Source organism: Mesocricetus auratus, unplaced genomic scaffold (assembly GCF_017639785.1).
Source record: "Mesocricetus auratus isolate SY011 unplaced genomic scaffold, BCM_Maur_2.0 Super-Scaffold_100033, whole genome shotgun sequence".
Lineage (NCBI taxonomy): Eukaryota > Metazoa > Chordata > Mammalia > Rodentia > Cricetidae > Mesocricetus > Mesocricetus auratus.
In genome coordinates this window covers 12051268-12075537 of record NW_024429213.1, presented here as the reverse complement: position 1 = coordinate 12075537, position 24270 = coordinate 12051268, and the positions used below count along the sequence as shown (strand labels likewise).

The 24270-nt window shown below is 40.0% G+C and overlaps 1 protein-coding gene across 1 annotated transcript in view; it reads left to right on the top strand.

Annotated features, from left to right (window-relative positions):
- Positions 1 to 641: 641 nt before the first annotated feature.
- Positions 642 to 24270, top strand: part of Lancl3 (LanC like 3) — a 109157-nt gene continuing 85528 nt past the window's right edge. The window contains exon 1 of the mRNA XM_040733727.1: positions 642 to 1551. Coding sequence (XP_040589661.1) covers positions 979 to 1551 — 573 coding nt within the window. The 5' untranslated portion in view covers positions 642 to 978. The remainder of the gene's footprint in view (positions 1552 to 24270) is intronic.

The following is a 24270-nucleotide window of genomic DNA, read 5'->3' as shown; positions in this document are numbered from 1 at the left end:
TTTTAATCTCATGAGGGAGCAGGGGAACTTGGAGAGCAGGGGTAGATGGAGGTGAGGGAGTTTCCACTCCCTTACCAAAATCTAGCGTGGTTCTTTCGGTTTTTATTCTTGTGCATGCCAAGCAAAATAATGCCTTAGAAGACGAGAAAGGGGTTTTCACTCTCCTTTTAAAAACATTAAGCAGGCTACACACTATGGGTCCCACACTGTTGCTGCCTTCAGTATAGAGGCATTTTGAATGAGAATGCCACTGTGACCAAACTCGAAAGACTCCCCGCTGTGTATTCTCGGTACTTTAGCCTAGTTCAGGGGATTCACAAACTTTATTTTGGATGCTTCTAACCTAGGACGCTTGCTGTATATTTTGACTTTCTATGCAAGAGGTCTGAGGAGAAACCTGCTGGGCTGCGTTTTTACCACGCTCCCAGGTGCTGCTGGTGTTGAACTGAGGCAAAGCCTCTGAGCACACAAGGGACTGGAAGTCATCACCTCTTCTGCCAGGTGTGCTGATGGCGAGCCTCACCATTCCGGATCCATGCCCTGCACGTCCCAGGCTTTCTGCAGGGAGGGGAGGAGCCGAGGGCGGAGCGGGAGGAGTGGCGCGGGCCCCGCGTGGGTCCTGCCTGGGGAGATCACCTCGGCCCCTTGGAGAGCCGCGGAGCTGCGGCGGCGCAGGAGGGGGCGCTTCGGCGAGGGCGCAGCCTCTGGGAGGGGGAACGCGCGACACGCATTCCCTGTGCTCTCTCGGGCCACTCGGGAGCCTCGCGGCAGCCCGTTGCCCCACTTGGCCACCCGCTCCGTGATCCCTCCTTGAGCCTACCTCTTCTTGTCACCTCCTGTCTCACCCTCTTCGCTCCATCCCTCCCACCGCATCCACAGCTATCCGAGCGCCTCTGAGAGCAGGAGGTGCTGTGCCGGGCTGCAGGGCGCGCCCTCAAAAGGTCCCCAGCTCGACATTGGGGGGCCACGGGCGACAGCATGGACACCAAGCGCTGCTTCGCCAACCGCTTCGATGACTACCAGGGCAGCCTGCTGGCGGGCCAGTGCGAGGAGGCGGTGGCGCCCTTGGTCTCCTCCACCATCGAACGCATCCTTCAGGAGCTGCCCCCGCTGGGGGGCGGCGCTGAGGCCCGAGGGGCGACGGCGGCGGGCAGCAGCTGCCAGGGGGGTCTGTACAGCGGTGTGGCCGGGGTGGCCTACATGCTCTACCACGTCTCGCAGAGCCCTCTTTTCGCAGGAGCCCGAGAGCGCTACCTGCGCTCCGCCAAGCGCCTCATCGACGCGTGCTCCCGCTCCGAGGAGTGGGGCGAGCCGGACGCCGACACCCGCGCCGCCTTCCTGCTCGGGGGCGCGGGCGTGCACGCGGTGGCCACGCTCGTGTACCACGCCCTGGGCCGCTCAGACTACGTGCAGCCCCTTGGCAAGTTCCGGGCTCTGAGCGCCGTCTGCGCGCCCGTCTCCTTCCTGGAGTGCGGCTCTGACGAGCTGTTTGTGGGCCGGGCCGGCTACCTGTGCGCTGCGCTTGTGCTCAAGCAGAAACTCGCCCAGGAGGTAAGACGCAGCCCCGGCCGCCGGAGGGCGCTCGCCGGCTGCCCGCGCCCGCGGGGATCCTGCTTTTCCCGGACTCCCCGACGCCCGCCGCACCACCCCTGGTCGTGGATCCCCCATCTCTTCTTTGTTACTTCTTTGTCTTGAGCTGTTCTTTCTCCAGTCCCTTCTGCTTTATTTTCTGCTTTTGTCCGTCATTTTCTCCTTTCTTTGTCTGCGCTTCCGTTTGTTGGATATCTTGGCTTTGTGCTTTGTTCTTGTTTTTGCAGTGAACTTGGTGGCATCTCTCCAGATGCCTCTTGGCCTCATTAGCATGTTAGGGGTTGACCTTGTGGCCCTTAAAAGTGAGTGTTTAAAAATGGGGGAGTGAGGAGTTATTTTCTTTCCTTTGACCGTGCTAGAAAAAGCACCCTTGGATGTTAGAGTCTTAAAAAAGTAAGGGAACTTTTAAGACTGATGGTAAGGAAAGTTGCTTCTGGACTCCTAGGCCTGTTAACCAGTAGTTATCTGCCCAGAGGTAGGTCTGATGCGCACACTGTGTTATTTACTGTTAAATTCACCCTGGGGCTCCTAATAAATATGTATCTGATGGGAGTGTAGTCTTAAAATAACTAAGTGTAGGCAGAAATATACTCAGTTTAATCAAATGCATTTTTTCTTATTTTAAAATCAGTAGTTAGGTTGACCAAAGCAACAGTATTTGTGACCAGGCAGCTTTTCTTAAGAAATAGCTTTTCAGGGGCTCCTTGAAGGTGATTTAGTTTCACAACTAGATGTGTAGGCATTCTTTCCTGAATTGCCTTTGAATGTAGCATGTAGATGTTAAAAGAAAATGTATTAGTTCCTGTGGGAATAAAAACAAACAAAAAAAACCAAAAAACAAAACCAAACCCTATAAAACCTCATAGTAACTAGAACTGAAAGGTACATTCATTCATAATCCGCTGGAACAACTTACTGTTCTAGGCAGGAAGCAACACATTTAACTTGGCTAGATGTGGTGAGGAAGGCATTTGAAGAAAAAAATAAAGGTGTATGGAGTGCCGTAGAGGTGTAATTAGCTTAGACAACCAGTAAGCAATTAGACTTGATTTCTTATTTTAATTTACATCAGGTGAGGTTGACTCAGGTGAAGAGAAAAATTGCTAAAGGATGCATCAAGCTAGCAGGGCAGCGAAGGGCCATGTGACAAAGTTGTCTTGAAATAGTTTGCTCTGCTTCTGAGTCATTGTTATCTGCTAGCTGTTTCCCAAGGGCCCTTCCAGTTGTATAAAACCATTTAGAAGGCCACAGAGAGATTTACATATCATTTGCATTACATTTGCATTTGCTTCCCAAATCCTGCAGTCTGATGGTAGGCAATTTTTGTAAAAAATATTTTTCCCCAGTTGTTTTCCCTAAGCCTGTTTCTTCTTTTGCCCATGCCTTCCAGTCTTTTCTCCATAACATAATGGGTAGAGTGGAAAATCAGCCAAATGACCAGGAAGGCTCTGCACAGAAACTGGTGGTCCAAAACCAGTTTAAAGCCTTACCTCATAAAAAGATGTGACACCTATCTTCTGTCCTCCTGCCAGATGAGATATGTCTTTTGGTACTAATCATATTGAGGTTCTATGGCCCCAGGGGAAGAAACAAGAGAACAAACTCCGAGGATTTTGAAAGAAGAGCTTTTAATTTGTTAGATCAGTTACTCCTAGTGCTAGCCTCAGTTTCAGCAATACAAGAAATTCAGGCTTTGAATTAGTAGGGCAGGGACTGGCACACCTTCCCCTCCCTAACTCCTTGCCAGCAAACAGCTTTTCTCTCAGTAGATGATCCGTGAACCTTGATTAAATTGAATTTCTAACTTGTGTGTCATTTTTCTATAAATAATCTGTCTTTGTGTCCCAGTGTCTTTTTTCATTCAATGTCATTTACATTCACCTTTCTCTGTCATTTCCCATAGTTATCACCCTAGTTAGAGCCTCTCATATTATTTGACACATCTGTGCCACGTAATAAGTAATGGAATGAATGAATCACTCTGAGCTAGCTTTTTCCCACTCAGCCATTCATCCACCTTTTTAAAAAAGCTAGTTTCCTAAAGACACTTCTCATTCGTCATTTTCCTGCTCAGCATCCTTCAGTGGGTCCCTATTGCCTTTTTTCCAGTGGCTTCCTATCTCATAGTTAAAAGCTGAAGCTGTGATACTTAAAATGGCCGATAAGGCCTCACATGATCAAACCTCTTGCATACCTACTTTGTTTCTTACTCAGTGTTCAATAGCCACACAGGCCTTCTGTTGTTTCAGGCATTCTCTTGTCTCACAGTGTTTGGACTCTCTGTTCTCCCCGCCTGGAACACCTCCTCTAGATATCTTTACAGCTAGCTTCATGACCTTGGATAGGTCCTTATCTCCTTAGTGAGGCATTTCCTGGCAGGCCTATTTAAAATTACTCTCTTTCTTGTTTTTACTCAATTTGTTTATTGATGTCTTCATTAATCAGACTATAAATTCCATAAGATGGAAATATTTTTATGCTGCTGTGGCTTTAATATTAACATAGTGCCTAGCACATGTGTAGGTACCTAACTTTTCTTTTGTATTGTTGCAAATATTGTCTGTGTACTACGTGACTTACGTTGTCAATGTACCTTTAAAATGGTATCTCATTTATCAATATTTTCCCTTATGCTAGTGTTTCTGGAGCTATGTTTAAAGAAAGCATTTCCTACACCTGGGTTCTCAATAAATATCTATTGAATGAATGAATGAATTGAATAAATTATAGGTTCTTACAAATTTTTATCCAAATCAAAATGACCCACTAGATCAGTGCTTTTGAAAACTCATTTTGCATAGGAATCACCTGCTGGTCTTGTCAGCAAAATACAGAAAATTGTCATAAATATTATAAATATATCATAAAATATAGAAAACATCCTGATTTAACCTTGGGATAAGTCCTGATGATAACCTGCATTTCTAACAAGTCCATAGGCAGGACTGATATGGTTGATCCCTAGATCACAATTTAGATTAAAGACAATATGGTGCTGTGTGGGTTTGGGTATCGCACCAGGCATGTCCTTTAATTCATGCTGCAACACGTTCATTGTATGAAGCCTGATATATTGATTTATGGGACTGTAATTGAGAATGCTCATTACAATATCATGCCCCTTTCATTATAAGGGCCCACAGAGGAATTGGTCTCAGAAGGAGGAAACAAATAGTTGCCTTTGAAATATGTCTTTTGTGACTACTTCTCATTTTGTGTTGGCTACTAGAAAGCATAAGACCAGAATTATGGATACAATGCCTTATCTATTTCCATACACTTACCTCTAGGTTCATCTAATTTATTACATTCTTTGGTTATTCTTTCTCCTTTCACTTAAGTTTTTGAAGTTTACATTTGTATTCATATAATTGGTAAATGTTTAAAATATGATACACAGAGAGAGAGAGAGAGAGAGAGAGAGAGAGAGATGCAGAATCAATCACTATGTACATATTTCCAGTGAATTAAATCCTCCTGAAAATACTTAAGGAAAGGGATTTGAAGTATGTAAGGCACATAGCCTTATACAGTGGGTCACTGAAGTCCCAAGAAATCTTGCCATAAATATTCACAGTCAATCTGTTCTGTCTTTTACTGTTTGGTTGAGACATAGGAGGGAATAGTAGAAGGATTAAGGGATATCTAGGATATCAGATAAAATAATTTTGTCACTCAGTGATCTTTTTTTTTTTAATTTTATTTTCCAGTTTAAATTTAGATAAGAATCAAGGTTGCTTCACAAGTCAGTTCCAGGTCCCTCTCCCATTCCCTCCCTTCCTCCCGTGCCCTCCCCTCCCCCCCATTATCCTCTCATTTCTCCAGGGAGGGTGAGGCCCTCCATGGGGGTGTCCATAGTCTGTCATTTCATATAGGGCAGGGCCTAGACCCTTCCCCAAGAGTTCAGGGTGAGAGTGCACCTCACATTGTTCTATGGGAGTCCAAAGTCCGTGTGTATACTTGGGATGGGTACTGATCTGCTGCCCAAGGCTCAATAGATTACTTGAACAAATAACTTCAAACTTCTGAGCCTTAGCTTCCACAGTTATAATTGGATTAATAAGAATTCTTAAAGATCAGATAAGTTGAGTCTTACAAAACAATTCGTCATTGAAACTTTTTCCATTGTACTCGTTCTTCAATGAGTATTAGTTTTTTTTTTCTGTTATACCAAGCACCGTACCAGATGCTGGGATTTAACAGGAAGTAAAAACAAGTAATGGATTTTATTGTAAGAAATGATGTGAAGGAAGTAAACAGGAATGAAGGTGGAGGCGGGGCAGGTGAGAGAAGACAGAGCTCCTGTTTGGGAGAGGATGGTAGAAAGGCTCCTTTGTGAAGGCATGTTATGTCTCAAAACTGGAGCATGAGAATTAAGTGGCTGCCCTAACATCAGCCATACTGGCAGAGGGGCCAGCAAGGACCAAACCATCCTGACTTAGAGATCTCAGATAAAGAAGAGTAGGAGATAAGGAATTTCAAAGTCAAGGAAGATTCCCAGTTGGGAGTAAATTAAAATCAGATCCCTTGGGGCCAAATAGGTCAAAGTTAGAATATTGAATTTGTTTTGTGATTAAACATGTTTTATTTACCTTTTGAACATGGATGTTTATTTACCTTTTGGAAAAATTCACTGATTTACTGAATGTTGACGAGATTGTCAACATTGAGAATGATAAGTGGATAGGGATGTAGCTCCTGGTAGAAGTATGCTTGATTTGCATATGAGAAGCCCTGACTTTGATCTCTAGCACATACATGCACCCCCCGCAGGCATACTAGCGTGCGCACACAGACACACACACACACACACACACACACACACACACACACACTCCTATAAGAAGTGTCCATGTGGTACTTTAAAAATTCTTTTTGCACCAAGGACTCTTTGCCAGTCTGATGAACCTTCAGGACCTCTCAATATAACATTTACTAATATATAAATTAAAATTAGAGCTACAAAGAGAAACCTGTTGTAGTCAATTCAAAGACTGAAACATTAAAAAAATGTGATGCAGCAGCATGGTGCTTTTTAATTAACACATTAAGGATTTACAGTGAATCTTGTGATTATGGTACATTTGAAACAGGAGTCAGTGATACTTTGAGATATCTTAAACAACTGCAGTATGATACACATATATTTCTGACTTCTGTAGGTGACAGTTACAAGTATTATTGGTGGTTTCAATCTGCATTTTTAAACATTTAATTTGTTTTAAACAGATCTGGAAGGCCTGGAACTTGCTACGTATACCATGCTGGCCTTAAATTCACAAAGATGTGCCTGCTCCTGGTTCAGGTGTTGAGATTAAAGGCATGTACCCCGATACCTGGTCCAACTTCTTTTCAGTGGCTCCTTTGAGGCTGAGTCTTGCTGATCTTAAATCCGCTGTGTAGCCTAGGCTGGCTTGAAACTTATAGCAGGCTTCCTGCCTCAGCCTCTCACGTGCTGGCATTACAGACACAAACCATCATGCCCAGCTTATATTCGAAGTAAAAGGAAATGCTCAGTTGTTTACATGAATTAGCAAACAAATTTAATCTTATTTGCACAGCCATAGGGAACTGATTTGAAAGTTGCTGTGACAGACTAGATGAAATGTCTAGCATATTGCTTGGCACATAGTAGCTGTTTAATAAAAGTAATGGTAGCTCTTTTTGTTCCTACTAACAGATAATCCAATGCACTTCTGAATATCAGGTAGAAAGCCATATTCAGCACAAGATTTGATCTTCCTGCTGTGGTTTAAAAATTGCAAAGATGTTAGTTGGGTCCTCAGAATATTCATAAGGTAACTTCTAATGTAGGTGTGCCAAAGATGCAGAGACATGAAGATCACAAATTTGAGGCCAGCTTGGGCTTTTGAAATCTCCAAGCCCATCTCCAGTAACATACCTCTCAAGAGGCCACATCTCCTAACCCTTCATAAACAGTGCTACTACCTGGGGAACACGAATTCAAGCATATGAGGTTGACATCGTCATTCACACCACCACATTGGAATGCTTTTATCTGAGACTCACAGAATGGCCAAGAAAACTTGATTGAATCCAGATGTAGTGATACACATCCATAGTCCCAGCACACAGGAAGCTGAAGCAGCAGAGTCACTTGAGCCCAGAAACTGGAGGTCAGCTTATGTAGCATAGTGAGACCCCTACCTCAAAAAGGAGGGGAAACCATGTACATACAAGAAACATCAAACTGTATAATCAGGTTGTATTTATATATTAACTTATATATGTAAGTAACAATTAAGGGAAAGTGTGATTGGAATAAGAAGAACATTCATTATATCACTTAACAAAAAGTATAGAGCTAAGCAATTCCTAGGTTGGTTAGGCAACCGAAGAGACCTAATGGAACCCATACCTTTCCTGGCTATTTTCACTTCTGTTCTCCTACGTGAGTTATTCATCCCTCTATAGTCAAGATGCCTGCTGGCATCCTAAGCATCCTGCTCTTGTATACTTTAAGTAACGAGGGGAAAGTCTGCGGCTTTCCCCAGCCTCTATTTTTTAATCCTGTAGAATGTTCTATACTTACAAAATTTTCTGTTCTGACTCATTGCCCATCACTTGGTCCCCGGCCAGTTCTAGTTTTTAGGGAAGACAGAGAGCGCTAATTGTCTTTCATTTCTAACCTTTAAAATTGGACACAGGTTCTGACAAGAAAGGACAGAGAATGAAATGGCTGTTGGGCGGTTACCAAATCGTCTGCCCTTTGGCTTCCCTTGGCATGATTTGTCTGTGACTTTTCACCTTTACCCACTCACTTTTCCTGTTGTTGGTGTTTCCCTTCCCTTTCCAGGTCACCTCTATGCCCCATGGCAACGTCAGAATGTTTTAATTTTGTTGTTGACTGACTAGTAATCAAGTAAAAGCTATGATAGTAACTTAATTAAAATGTATGCTATGGGAGAGGGGCTTGGTCCTGCCCCAATTAAATGTATCAGACCTTGTTGACTCCTCATGGGAGCCCTTACCCTTGAGGAGAAGTGGAAGGGGGGATGGGCTGTGGGGGAGGCAAGGGGGAGGAAGGGTGGGAGGGAGAACTAAGGTTGGAATGTAAAATGAAATTCCTAAAAAAATAAACAAAAATAAAATGTATGCTAGTAAATGTTTCTTGGATTACATGTAAAGGTTTATTATTATTTTTACTTTTTATAATTATTTATTCTTTTAAATTTCATTTTACATCCCGACCACAATTCTCCCTCCCATCCCTGCTCCTGTTTCCCCTTACCTCCCTCCAGCCCACCTCCAGTCCACTCATCATCTGAGCTAGCTTGTTGGAGCCCATTCCCTATGGTGGGATGCCATGTTCAGCCTTAATGCATGGGAGAGGCCCTGCCCCAATTTACTGTGTCAGGCTTTATTATTATTTTTCTAAGTTGAATAGATTCTGCCGGGTGGTGGTGGTGCATAACTTTGATCCCAGCACTCAGGAGGCAGAGGCAGGAGAAGCTCTGTGACTTCAAGACCAGCCTGGTCTACAGAGCAAGTTCCAGGACAGCCTCCAAAACCACAGAGAAGCCCTATCTCGAAAAACAGAAAACAAAAAACAAAATAGATTCTTCTCTTATACAATACATTCCTATCACAGTTTCCCCTCTTTCTACTCTGCCTAGCTCCCCTCCTCCCCTCTCCCCTAGATTCACTCCTTCTCTGATTCCCTTCAGAAAAGAGCAGATTTCCAAGAGACATCAACCAAACACACAAAAAATAATACAATAAGACAAGGCAAAAGCACTCAAATTGAAGCTAGGAAGTGGAGACTGGATAGCTAAGCTTACCCCAGAGACCTAGGGTAGAACCAAACACAACTGGCAAAAAAATTAATATTTTATATGTATATACATATGTGTATTCCTTTTAACATTATTTGTTATAGAAGAAAAATAAAAAAGAAACTAGGAAATGTCAGTGTCCATCAAAAGGTTAAGTAATGTTATAGTCTTATAGAACCAAACAAAGATAAATAGAACCAAAATAAAGAGATATTTCTCTACAAATAATGTATATATTCATCTTTCTATTATATTTTTACCTACCTCTACAATAGTGCATGTAGGAAACAATTTTTAAGATAGAGTCAAATTTTACACATATGTTTTTTATTTGTTGGAGATGACCAGACTGTTTTCCAAAAATGTTATATCAAGGGAGGCTGAGGTTAGAGGATTGCTGCAAGTTTGAAGCTAGTCTGGGATTCATAGTGAGTTCCAAACCATCTATTTCTTCATTGTAAGATTCTCTCTTAAAATACAAAGTAAACAATAGCAAAACTAGGCCATGAGTTCCCACTCCTATCACCAGAGTTCGGGGTTGCTCCTGTTCTTACATTCTTTTCAATAGAGTATTTCATAAAATTCAGTGGGCATCTATCTGAGAAGTATAAAATGAGAATGGGCATGACTATTGTAGAAAATTAGTCCTCTTGTTCATGTCAGTCCTTACCCAATAGTATACAGGTAAAGGATTTCATTCAGTCTCTGGATATAAGAAATCAGCATTTTAAAAGCAGATATATGTTGCACACTGCCTGTATAAACCTTAAAGATTGACTTGAAATGATGGCAGTTTTGGGGAAGCTGGGTTAGTGTAGGCCAGGCCCAAGTCCTAATTGCTTGATTATAGAACTGCCAAAAAGTGAGACGAGTCTATGGTCTACAGTTTAGATGATATGTCTGTCACTTATAGTTGAATATCCTCTGAATGCTAAAAGACATAAAAGAAACTAGCAGGGCATAATTGCTTATTTCCATACACTGATATAAACAATTTGAATATATTATGTTTCTATTCTTCCTGTAATGAAGTGTAACTTTATTTATTTTTAATTTTTGTTTTTAAGTTCCACAATAATGTTTATATGTATCAATACAATGTAGTATTTCAGTACATTATCAAATTAGCAAACAAGGCTAATTAAGATATCTATCATCACTAATATTCATGTATCATTATGAGAGAATTTTTCAATCCACTTTTAAACAATTTTGATACATTAGTATCAACAATATACACTTGTGCTACTACATTACCATAGCTTATTCTCCGTATTAAATTTATTTCTCTTGTCTCCATCTTCCCTTTCCTTTGGAAAGCATCAGTGACTATACTCTATATTTCTATGAATCTTGATTTTCTTGGAAAAATGTATGTTAATACTATATATGCTATATGTTTATGTTAGCTAATACTGTCAACCACCTTACCACATGTGAATCATCACTATCTTCATTAAGCTCAGTTAGGAAACTGAGGCTCAGGGAGGTTGAAGAATACACAATTGGGTAGTGGTACAGATGAGATTTGAGGCCCCAGTAGGCAGTTGTCAAGTATGTGTTCTCAGTTGGTTTTACTCACACTGTAGCATTTACACAAACTGAGACTATTATTCAAAGTTGGGTTTGGAATTGGTGGGTTTATTTTTGAGACCCTTAATTCTGCCCTTTGAGAAAGTGAATGTGTAATGCTGCTGCCTTTGGTCTGTCAAGCAGTTGTGAATACAAAGATCTCCCAGTTTTATGGGATCTCCCATCCAGAAGTTTTACTGATTTATCCCAAATGTCATGAGTTTCATCCTTTGTCCATTACTAAGAATCACGTTTTTCATGGATGCCATTATATCAGCTTTCCACTTTTCAGTCTATGCTGAAGGCAAGTTCACTGCATAGTACATCATCTGACAAGCTTGGGGATTCTACTAATGTGTTGAATGAATAGGTAGAAGCGTGGACTTTTCTCTAAAGGATGTCATTTTCCATTGGGTACAGAAGTTCTTTCTTTATTTTTTCTCTATTCTTTAAAAGAATTGCGTGTAGTGAGGGGAACTGTGTAGGTTAATTGTGTGTGTGGAGCATGTATGTGAGTGTGTGCATGTGTATATAGAGACCACAGCATTACATCATACTATTGCTCTTCCACTTATTTCCATGAGGCAGGGCCTCTCACTGAATCAGAAGTTTGCTGTTTCAGCTAGCATGGCTGGCCAGTGAGCTTCCAGGATCACCTGTCCACAGCTTATAAGCACAGAACTTTTATGTGGTGCTGGGGCTTCAAATTCGGGTCCCCCTGCTTGCACAGGAAGTACTGTTATTCACTAGGCCATCTTCTCAGCCCCAGGAGGTTTTATTCTTAAATGACCTAATTAACCACATTGTAGAAATTGTGAATTATTTAATGATCACACAAGAACAGCTCTATTATAACATCCCACATAAAATAGAAAATGTGTGCTCAATACCACTTCCCATTTTAGAATAGTACAATTGATTTTACCTCTATGACAGAGAGTAAAGCTTTTCCCTTAGTACAAACTGAAATTGAAGGTGATTAATCATTCTCCTTTTAATATAAATTTTTTCTGATGCAGTAATTTAATAGACATGATAAAGTCAAAATGCTAAACAAAATAATTCATTTAGTTTTGGATATAATTTCTAACTTTTCATGCATTCATATCTATTCCAATAAAGCTCAAATGTATTCTTTACATTAAAATTACTTAAAAAGAACTTGGTTAATTTTGTTTTGTTACTGAATAAATTAGGAAAATAAACACAGTAAAATCCATATACTAAAATACTAAATCTTAAATGTACTGAATTTTGCCAATAACAAACTACCATTATGCTATAAGAAGAAGGTTTTAATGGAGTTGTAGTTATTAATCCCTGAATATGAGAATGATTGATTATATTACCTTCTCATTAACTTGCTGACTAATTTCACTTATGTTGGGACTGGTATTGATCGTATGAGTGATTGATACACAAGACACAGATTTCATCCAAGTGGAAGGGACATTTCTTATATCCCTCAGAGAGTAGAAATGATCGCTTGATTAAATTGAACCAACAGTCTCTGATATGTCCAGTTGCTTTTTAGCATGATTCAGTTTCAGAAACTGATCTCTGACCTACAGTCTTTAATTAGTACACAATCCTTTGGATATGTGATTTGTTACAGAAAAAACAAAACATGTTACTACATACACACACACACACACACACACACATATATATACACATGTGTATATATACATGCATATATATCTGCTACTTTTCTCCTTCTATTTTCTTTATGTATTTAGTTACTAGGGAAACCTACAAAGCTAATAGACCACTTATACTTAGGGTGCTAGCCATTTGGGAAAACTCACCTTTTATGAAATCATCTAATCCATTTGGGTTTTTTTTGTAAGATCAGACCTCTCTTTATGACTTGTCATGTTGAAGTGTGAGTATTGTTATCCTAGTCATAAAGAAACAGTCTCTAGGTTACAGATAAACTCTTACAGACTTCACTGGTGAGAGCATCATCTAAATGGGGTGGCAAAACAAATATTGGCCGTGACATTAATGTGCAGTTAGATGTTACTGTGTCCATCTGCTGGTTGTTTTTATTTATTTATTTTTTGCATGGAATAGATTCCAGTGCTCAGCGGTGTGTTGAAATCTGGTGTTCATGGCAACCAAAGCATCTTTGGTCTCAAAACAAGCACTGTGGGGTCCAGCTGACTCTCCATTCATACAATGACTTCAGGAAGGAACCACATTCTTAACAGATTTTTCAGGTGTCTAAGCTCAAAGAGATCTAAAACACAGTCAAATAGGAAGTCTCATCCTCAATATACAAATTTGCTTTTTTATTGTTTAAAACTTTTGCTTTGGTTATTTTGAGACAGAATTACTACATAGCTCTTGTTGGTATTGAACTGCATTGGCTCAGGCTGTCCACAAACTCATAATTCTCCTGCCTCAGCCTCCTAAGCACTGTGACTACAGGCCTGTGTTATCACCCCTGATACATTTTTTTTTGCTTTTAAAATCCTTTTCTAATTTGCCTGTGAGGCAAAAAGAATGACACATGTATTGTAAATGTATCTGTTGAAATAGGTTGGAGTCTCAACAAAGGTGTTTTAATGTTGTAGTTTAAAACAGAGCTTTCAGATTCACCAGCTATGATATTGAATCGGGCTCCAGTACAGCCATTTGTTGACTTTAGATAAGCTACTTAGCATTTTTGAGGCTTAATTTTCTCATTTGCAAAGTGTAATCCAAACAGCACTGACCTCTCTGGGTGCTGGGATGAGCCAACAAGGATACACTCATAATGTGTTTAGCAGAGGATCCTCTAGGTATAGAGAGGGCTTCTATATGTCAGCCATTCTTTTTTTAATGTTGAATTAGTCTTAATGTGAAATGAAACTCTGTTGTCCAAATAGTACAGGTATGTTTTCTGGACTTCCTGGCACTCTGTCTAACATTCCTTGATATTTGTAGCTGCTGTGTCCTGAATGGCAGCAGTGGAGGACTCAGATTTTCACCAAGACGCTGCAAAGGGTTATAGGGAAACAGCCTGTGCTCTGCCACCCGAGAGATTAAGCTGAGCTGCTCAGACAGATTATGTGTCAGAGTAAATTGAGTACCTGGGCATCACCCTAGAAATATGAACCTACATGAGTTATCCTTTCCTTTCAGGGCAAAGCTCTTTCTTTATGTTTAAAAGAAAATGTTAGCTTCCCTAAAAACTTAATACAGAGACTGGATTTGTCGTGTCCCTAGAGGAAATCATCTCACTAACTTAAAGTTACTGTCACATGCTAAGAAAATAATGCTGGAATGTTGATTTCTTATTCTATCCACTCCTCCAACTTTTTTTCCTTATGAAGCTCATTTGTTTACATGGCATTCACTCAGAATTTCAGAGGAATTTCAATAGTTGTGAATTATTGAAGTTGTGACTTCAAATACTTTTTCCTTAGCAAATGAACCAGACGATGTATATTTGGTAGCCGATTTTGGAAAAGGATGAATAAAATTAGTGATTCTTCCAAGGTGTTTATTCAGCCTCTAGAGGTGGAAGTGAATTGTTTTTGTATTAATTTCTTTCTGATTCCTGTCAGAAAACCATAGTGCAGTTCATCACCAATTTTACAGACTAAACCAACATTTCACTCTTTTTAAAAATATCTTCCCGTTTTTATTTAAATTAGAAACAAGCTTGTTTTACATGTCAATCCTCCCTATCCCAATCTCTTTCTGTTCCCCAGGGAGGGTGAGACCTTCCATGGGGGATTTTCATAGTCTGTCATATCATTTGGACCAGGGTCTAGAACCTCCCCCATGTGTCTAGACTGAGAGAGTATCCCTCTATGTGGAGTGAGCTCCCAAAGTCCATTTGTGTACTTGGGATAAATACTAATCCACCACCAGAGGCCCTATAGGTTAACCAGACCTCCAAAATGACACTCTCGTTCAGGGGGTCTGGAATAGTTCTATGCTGGTATCCCAGCTAGCAGTCTAGGGTCCATGAGCTCCCCCTTGTTGAGGTCAGCTGTTTCTCTGGGTTTCTCCAGCCTGATCTTGACCCCTTTGCTCATCACTCCTGCCTCTCTGCAACTGGATTCCAGAGTTCAGCTCGGTGTTTAGCTGTGGGTTTCTGCTTCTGCTTCCATCAGCTACTGGATGAAGGCTCTAGGATGACATATAAGGTAGTCGTCAATCTCATTATTGGAGAAGCACATTTAAGGTAGCCTCTCCACTATTGCTTAGATTGTTAGTTGGGGTCATCCTTGTAGGTATCTGGACATTTCCCTAGTGCCAGATTTCTCTTTAAACCTATAGTAGCTCCCTCTATTATGGTATCTCTTTTCTTGCTCTCCTCTATTCTTCCCCTGACTTGATCTTCCTGCTCTCTCCTGTCCTCTCTCCTTCTCTTCTCCCCTTCTGTTTCTCCTAACTCCCTTCCCCCTCCCCCCATGCTCCCAAGTAGCTCAGCAGATCTCGTCCCTTTCCCCTTCTCCGGGAGACCATGTATGTCTCTTTTAGGGTCCTCTTTGTTTCCTAGCTTCTCTGGAGGTGCGGCTTGTAGGCTGGTAATCCTTTGCACTATATCTAAAATCCATATATGAGTGAGTACATACCATGTTTGTCTTTTTGTGACTGGGTTACCTCACTCAGGATGGTTTCTTCTAGTCCCATCCATTTGCTAGCAAATTTCAGCATTCCATTGTTTTTTTTCTGCTGAGTAGTACTCCATTGTGTAACTCTACCACATTTTCTGTGTCCATTCTTCGGTTTAGGGGCATCTAGGTTGCTTCCAGGTTCTGGCTATTACAAATAATGCTGCTATGAACATAGTGGAACAGACATCCTTGTTGTATGAATGAGCATCTTTTGGATTCATGCCAAAGAGTGGAATTGCTGGATCTTGTGGTAGACTGGTTCCCATTTTCCTGAGGAACCGCTAATTTCCAAAGTCCAGCATTTCAGTCTTAAGCTCCTAGCTCCTGTATATAGCATTAATTATAATGCTTTTAGTACTAACACCTACTCTACTCTAATGATTCCTAATTGATTTTTCCTTATCCATAATCAGTAAGGTCCTGTATGTATCCATTAGTCTGCTGGTGACCTTCAGTGTCACACCAAGTAAGTCTAGGTCTTAGTTTTAATGTGTGTTGATATGTTACATTTTTTCCTCTGAATTCAGTGCTTCTCACAGTTGAGTATGCATCAGCTTTCCTAAAGGGTTTGTGAAAGTCACATGGCTGGCTCTGGCTCTCTCCTTTACTTTGACATAGTAGATATAGAACTGGGCCTTCGGATTTGTGCATTTATGCTCCTGTTGCTGATACTGGTTTGGAAAATACATTTTGAGAACATCATTGACCTAAACTGGTGTAAACATCACTGAAATGTGGGAACTAGGTGGAGTCTTATAACCCCTAGAATAATAAGTCAAATACTAGGGCTTACTATATGCTAGCCACTATGATAAACATAACACTTCTATTATAAGCAGAAAGTAGGTCACAAAAAAATCTCAGGATGACATGCAGATAAATACTCATGCTAAATTAATTGTGAGGACTTCATGACACACAAACTTTCAGACAACTTAGCTTTTTCTTCAAAATCAGCTCCCACCACACTGGTATCCATACTTTGAATCAAACAGCAAGTTAAAAGAGTATGTATGGCATTCAGACTCAAGAAAACAATAACAGCCACAGACACTGATATTTGAAAGAATACTCTATCCCAGTGTAATTATAGTTACACTGCCTTGCCACCGAATAGCCACCAACAATCCTTTCCATGCCCCAATAACCCTTTGAGGTTTTAACATTGAAACAGAAAAAAAGCAATTGTTCGTTAAAAGACATTTAATCTTTAAAGCAGTTATCTTAAGTGAACAAACAAGGAAACTGAAACCTTGGAAGAAACAGGAAATCCTAGCAACATGCTATTTATGGGCCCCCTGTGTCCTCCAGAGGCCTGTTTTTAAAGGCTTCGAAGATGGTGCATTGGAAGGGGTGGAACCTTTCAGAAGAAGGGCCTACTCAGAGGACTTGGTTGTTTGTGGAGGGAAGAGTGTCCTCATATGGAATTGTGGGAGCCAACCTCTTTCTCTTCTTTGGCTGTGAGGTGAGGACTTCATCCAATACACGATTCCAACATGATGCACCTCCTCACAACTTTCCTAAAAGCATCAGGCTACCAACTATAGGATGAAACATCTATAACAAAGTCATGTTTGATATTTTGTTACTGTGTCAGCACTAACATTGAGTACATGAAAACTGTAAATGTTCAACACTCCCAAAATGTACAAATAGATGTTGTCAGAGGGGATAATGACCGCATGTGGAGAACATAGTGGGATATTATTCAGAAGGACAATCATAACAGAAAAAGAACTCTGAGAAATTAACGATGTTAGTAGAAATACTTCCATTGAAGGATTAGGATATTTGGGAGTAAACATCCCTAAAAGTTCAACCAAAGGACAATAAGATAGATAAAATGAGAGAAGACTATGTCAACTTTGATGCAGAGCCACCAATGGCTGCTGAAAGAGGGAGAGCTAATTTTCTCTGAGGATGAGTCCCTGGTAGGTTATTAATCCCAGTGGTCAGCCCTAAACATATTGTATAAATGGAAACCTAAATGGAACTAGTAGGTTGCAAACATACCTGTATGCATATATGTAATAATGATAAAAAAGAAGTCATAGATTTGCAAGGGACTGGGTTCATGGGGGAGTTAGATGAGGGATGGAAATAATGTGAAGATTGTACTCATGTATGGGATTTTAAATTAAAGACAGGTTAATAGATTAAAACTAACCTCTGTCTACTAGGCAGTTGCAATTAAAAGAAAATAAAGAGGAAAATGATGACAAATGAAACAAAGTGCAAGACATGGGTGGCTATAGTTGAATAGTTCACTACAAAGTTGAGTGGAAGGAGAATAAAGAAGAGATTGTGAAAGTTCCCAAAAAGCAAACCAAAATTTGGTTAAGGAACACTGTAATTTTCATAGCAGTCGTGGAAGCTAGATATGGAATAAGAACTCCAAAACTTGAAAGTAAAACTACTTCTCATTTGAAATTTTATTGCAGCCCATGTTACCTGTTATGTATAAAAGTAGGAAAATACCCTGATACTAAACATCTAAGCGTAAATATTTTAGGACCACCCCTCCTAAAAGGGAATGAGCCAAGAAGGAGAAATGTGTGGAGATCTCAAAACCTGGAGTGGCAAAACAGATTGGGTGACAGGAACCTATCAGAACAGTGCTAAAGGACATTTTGGATGATAGCTGAGTATAAATGCCAAAAGGTTAAATGTAGGAGAGAGGAGAAGCTAATCATCACATGTACTATTTAAGGTAGATGAGGAAGTAGTATGGAGATATTGTAAGATGACTAAGTAGTCAGACCAAATTAATAACTAATTAACAGATAGGAAAATAATTATGTAAGAATTTCATTTTAATATATGGAGTTAACTCAGGAAAACGTGGTTTGTAGGTGTTTTAGATTTTTACCTCAAATGAGTTGGAATATGTGTGGAGAGAGGAAGAACAAGTTGGACCTGCTATTATTTTGGAAACCTGCTGACTGTATTAAATTAGTTATGTGTAATTTTTGAGAAATATGAATATCATGGACGTATTTCTTCACTGGTCTCACCTATATGGTGGCTGAAATCTAGTACAATTAATGTTCTCCTTCACATTTACCCTATTCATACTAAGAAAATTTAAAATAAATTTTGTTATAACTAATTTTTCCCATTTTTTAAATTAGAAACATGCATGCTTCAAATGTCAATCCCAGCTCCCCCACTTGTTCTTCCACCAGCCAAACCCCATCCCCCCACCCCCAGCCCAATCCTCGCATCATTCCCCAGGGAGGGTGAGGCCCTCCTTGGGGGATCTCCAGAGTCTGTCATTTCATCCAGGGCAGGACCTAGGCTCTTCCCCATGTGTCCAGGCTGAGAGAGCCTCCCTCCATGTGGAATGGGCTCCCAAAGTTCATTTGTATGCCATGGTGAACACTAGTCTACTATCCAAGGCCCCAGAGATTTCCGAGGCCTCCTCACTGATACTACATTCATGGAGTCTGGATCAGTCCCCTGTTGGCCTCTTAGTCATCAGTCTGGGGTTCAAGAGCTCCCTCTTGTCTAGTCAGCTAACTTTGTGGGTTTCACCAGCACGGTCTTGACCCCTTTGCCCATCACTCCTCCATCTCTGTCACTGGGTTCCAGGGGGTTAGGTCAGTGTTTAGCTGTGAGTATTTGTCTCTCCTTCCATCAGTAACTGGATGAAGGTTCTAGGATGTCATATCATCAAGGAGGGGCTATTAATGTAGTCTCTCCACTATTACTTAGTTTTCCGGTTGGTGGTATCCTTGTATATCTCTGGAAATATCACTAGTGTCAGCTCTATCCTCAAAGCTATAATGACTCCAACTATTATGGTATCTCTCATCCTGGTCTCCTCTATTCTTACCCCGACTCAACCTTCCTGCTCCCCCATGTCTTCTTATACCCTCCTCTTATCCCCCTCTCTTTTTTCTGGTTCCCTCTCCCCTCCCCCCCATGTTCCCAATCTGCTCAGGAGATCTTGCCTCTTTCCACTTCTCTGGGGTATAATGCATATCTCTTGGGAAACTCCCTGTATCCCAGACTCACTGGCCCTGGGATTGTAGGCTGACTCTCCCCTCATCCATGTCTAAAATCCACATATAAGTAAGCACATACCATGTTTGTCTTTTTGTGACTGGGTTACCTCACTCAGGATGGTTTCTTCTAGTGCCATCCATTTGCCTGCAAATTTCAAGATTCCATTTTTTTTTCCTGCTGAGTAGCATTCCATTGTGTAAATGTACCACATTTTCTCTATCCACTCTTCAGTTGTGGGCCATCTAAGTTGCTTCCAGGATCTAGATATTACAAGTAATGCTTCTATGAACATAGTGGAACAGATATCCTTGTTGTATGAATGGGCATCTTTTGGGTATATGCCTAAGAGTGGAATTGCTGGGTCTTGTGGTAGATGGAGTCCCATTTTCCTGAGGAATCTCCATACTGATTTCCAAAGTGGCTGTACAAGTTTGCACTCCCACCAACAATAGACAAGTGTTCTCCTTTCTCCACATCCTCTCCAGCATAAGCTGTCATTGGTGTTTTTGATTTTAGCCATTCTGACAGGAGTAAGAAGATATCTCAGGGTTGTTTTGATTTTGCATTTACCTAATGGCTAACGATGTTGAGCACTTTCTTAAGTGTCTCTCAGCCATTTTAGACTCCTCTATTCAGAATTCTGTATTTAGTTCACTCTCCCACTTTTTAATTGGGTTCTTTGGTGTTTTGGAAAGTAGTTTCTTGAGTTCTTTGTAAATTTTGGAGATCAGCCCCTTGTCAGATGTGGGGTTAGTGAATATCTTTTCCCAATCTTTGGGTTGCCTTTTTTTCTTGTTGACTGTGTCCTCTCTCTGCAGGCTTCTGGTTGCTTGGTCTTCTGTCAGTGGCAGCGTGGGGGCGGGGGAGTCGACTTGACTGCAGTCTCCAAGCCGGGGAATCCGAGAGAGCGTTATGACTAATTTTTATTAGTTTTCAGACAATATATTTTGATCCCCCACTATGCCCTACCCACCTTCCTACCCTGTAGGTCTGCATTACGTACATTATCTCTCTAGGCTTTGTATCAGCCCATTAATGAACCAATATTACTGGAGCACTTATATTAAATAAAGAATGTTGCCATTCCATATTTAAATCAGAAATACGGTTTGCCACAACCCTTATATTCTTATAAGTTGCACTCAATTAAGATTTAATTTAAATGATGGCATTTCAATATTTTGAATTACTTTGACCTAATAATCCTGTGCCAATTTAACCCTTCATGTGCTTTAACTTGAGTTTGTCTTAGTGGGGTACTGAGTAATATCATGAAAATAAGTTTATTAAACTTTTACATGGGGGTAACAAGGTTTTAGTTATATAATTAAAAATGAAGAGACAGGTGATTAGGACACAAGAGTAGTTGAAGCATTTAACACAAAATGAGACAAAAATTTTCTCATATCTATGACTCACATGCTCTAAGATCTAAAATGCTTCCAATCCATTCTACCAATAGTATCTAATAATTATATAAAGCAGTATGTTGCCAGCTACCTTTTGCTACATAAGCTATCCTGTTTAATTCTCATGAAATCTCAAGTCAGAAATTGTTTATTTCATTTTCAGACAAGAAATTAGGAAACATTTGAAAGAAGTTAAGTAACTTTTTAAAGATATATGGTAAGAAGCAGTTAATTGCAACACTTATTACCTAAGTAGGATGCTTTTTAAACTTATTTTCCCCAATTTGATCATATTCCCCCTAGGATCAATCTCTTACCCCATCCACCTCCCACCAACACTTTTCTTCTTCCCAGCAACTCCTTCTTTACTAGGATACTTCTGATGGGCATCATCTAGTTGGAAATCTAAGCAAAAAGCTACAAATCAAGATTAACCTCTGATATTTATAGTCTCCCATTGATAAGGAATCGAGTCAAGCCTAGAATCCACATTCTTCTACACAGTTGTGAACCTTTTGCATCATTCATCTAGTTTAACATACATGTTAAACAAGATCTCTCATTCCTTGAGTATGTCAATAAATACTGACAAAACAGCAAATAATTTAGTTTTTCCCCTTGATGCAGATAATTGTCTCAGAGGTTGTAACAGTGCTGGATCAAATGGCTTTAAATATTTGGTTTTCAAGCCTCAGGGGTCTTATATTTTACATCAGGCACACCATATGTCTATCCTGACACACGAAATGACAGCCAAAGGCATTAGTTAATGTTGTTTTATTAGAGAGATTTCAAGCCCAACTTATATTATTATAGTTAGCTTCAGGTGTCATCTTGACACAAACCTAGAAGTTTTGTTCTTTGGAAATTAAGTTATTGTGAATTACCAAAGATTTCTTTGTTGTTGGGGCTTCCACCCTCAATATAATATGTTTAGTGTATGTTTAATATAAAATCCCCTTTGTTATGTGTTATGATTTTTGTATTTGTGGATTTATATCTTTAATCATTTTTGTCCTTTCAGACATTGCCTCTCTCTCATTTTTAACAGTTACCTTGAGATAACATTTAAACCATACAATTGTTGATTTTTAATATATTCATACAGTTGTATAGTTATCAAACCAGTCAGTTCAGAATGTTCCTATTGCATTAAGGGAAAGGATCCTTGAAGCTATTATCAGGGTCTTCTTTGGTATTCTGTGTCCCCCTCATCAGTTCCAGCTGTGGTAAGCACCACTAAACTAGTTTATTTTCTACTTTGCTGATGATTTTCCACAAAATATCATTCTTCATAGCATAAAGAAACACTTGTGATTTAGTGTTTCTTTTTCTTAAAAAAACCCAATGCCCCCATCACTTTTTTTATTTTACCCATGTTTGACATCACTTTGAGAGTTTTGGAGTACTATCACCAACTGTGAGAGCTAATTCTTACTACGTTGTGGCCAATAGTTGTGTTTAGATCCATTCCAGTTTTAGATGTTCCAATGTAAAAAAGAAGTAAAAGTTGGAATTGAGAAAAATTTGTAGTGTTGAGGGAAGGTTGTTTATGAGTGTATAGAGCAGTGCTATTCAGAGTGTACTTTGAGGCAGTACTATTCTGCAAGTTTGTGATTGATCTACAAAGATGTAAGCACAAAAATGACAGAAGTATTGAACTTTTGGACAATTAAACTGTAATTTTGGCCATTTGAATCTACTAAGAATTGGGATTGGTGTTTTGTATGCCTCTTTTATTTCACTTTTCTGTAGCAATGATCAATATACTATTTTAAGAAAGTAGCAATCCATGATGCATTAGAAATAAAATGAAAAAAATAAAACTAGTCTTTTTACCAGTGACAGTTTCCATAATATCGATCCTAATGCTTAATAAAACACAGGATACTGGTCTTTACATAGGTGTGGAGGCAGGGAGTGGGAAAATTTGCATTTTAACAAGTTCCTAGATGGTGTTTATATTTCTGGTCCAGGGCTGCTTTGAAAATCCTTGCCTAAGTTCAGCATGCTGCTGGCTGCAGAAATTTTGTGACCAAAGATTTCCAGTCTGGTTTGTTGTCCAGAAGCTGCTGGTGTTGTTTAGGAAGGTTTTCTTCTTCCAGCCATCATGCTTGCACTTAGTGAAGTCACACTAACTTCTTTAAACCTTAGTGTGAGTCTTTCCTTGGACGCTGTGAGAATTTCACCGACTTTCTGAGTTGACAACCTCCGGAGAGGCTGCAGAATACATTTGGTCATGTTTGATAAGATGTTCACACCTGTCTTAGGAGGGAAAGATGATGTTTTACTTTTCAGGTGAATTGGTGCCATGATTGGGTGTAAATAAGCTCCTGGTTTTTCTGAAAATGTTGTAGATGGTCTGTTGACAGCACTTAGACTTTCTGACTGTTCATGTAGCTCTTTCTTGTATTTTAAAAGACACAGCACATTAAAATTGGAGATATTTTCATTACCTCATGGAGGTGACATAGGCATTTTCTTAGTTAAAATTTGCATTGCATATCCATAGCATGCTTTCCAGCAATAACTATTACCACATGTAATTCTGAAGAATATGCACTAACCTTAAAAGCTTTTATAAAGTGACCTTCAGGAGAAAATCATCTTTGGACTTGTCAAAAACATCAATCATTGGTGCTGCTGGCAGAGTAACTTCCCTTCCTCTCCTTATAACAATGTGTAAATCTTTGCAGTGTCAGAGTCACTCTAAATATTAAATGTTGTCTGACCTTCAATAAAGTTGTAGAAACTAGCCTCCCATGATTCTGGATTTTTGTGGGGGAGGGTTTGAGACAGGGCTTCTCTGTGTAGTTTTTGGAACCTATTCTGACACTCTGTATGTTGCCCAGGCTGGCCTCGAACTCACAGAGATCAGCCTGCCTCTGCCTCCTGAGTGCTGGGATTAATGGTGTGTGCCACAGCTGTCTGACTAGATTCTGGATTTTATAACCTGTTAGAAGATTTCCTTTCAAACTTCTTGCATCTGACTTACCTGGGAAATTTGGTTGAGTTCTTGTATGGGGTCTAAGATTATGTATTGTTTATAGGATCCTATTGATGCTAGTGTTTAGTGTAAGGAGCACATGTGGAGTGGCAAAGTGTTGAGTAGTTCTGACCTTCTTTCATATGGCAACCCCTCTTGTGAACTAGGAAGTGGGATACTAGTATAACCCTCCATAAGACTTTTATTTTGGTCACCTAGAGTGGTCTTTAGCTGCACCCCTGTGTTCATAGAACAATAATATTTAACTTCCTCTACAGAGAGTATTCACCTTA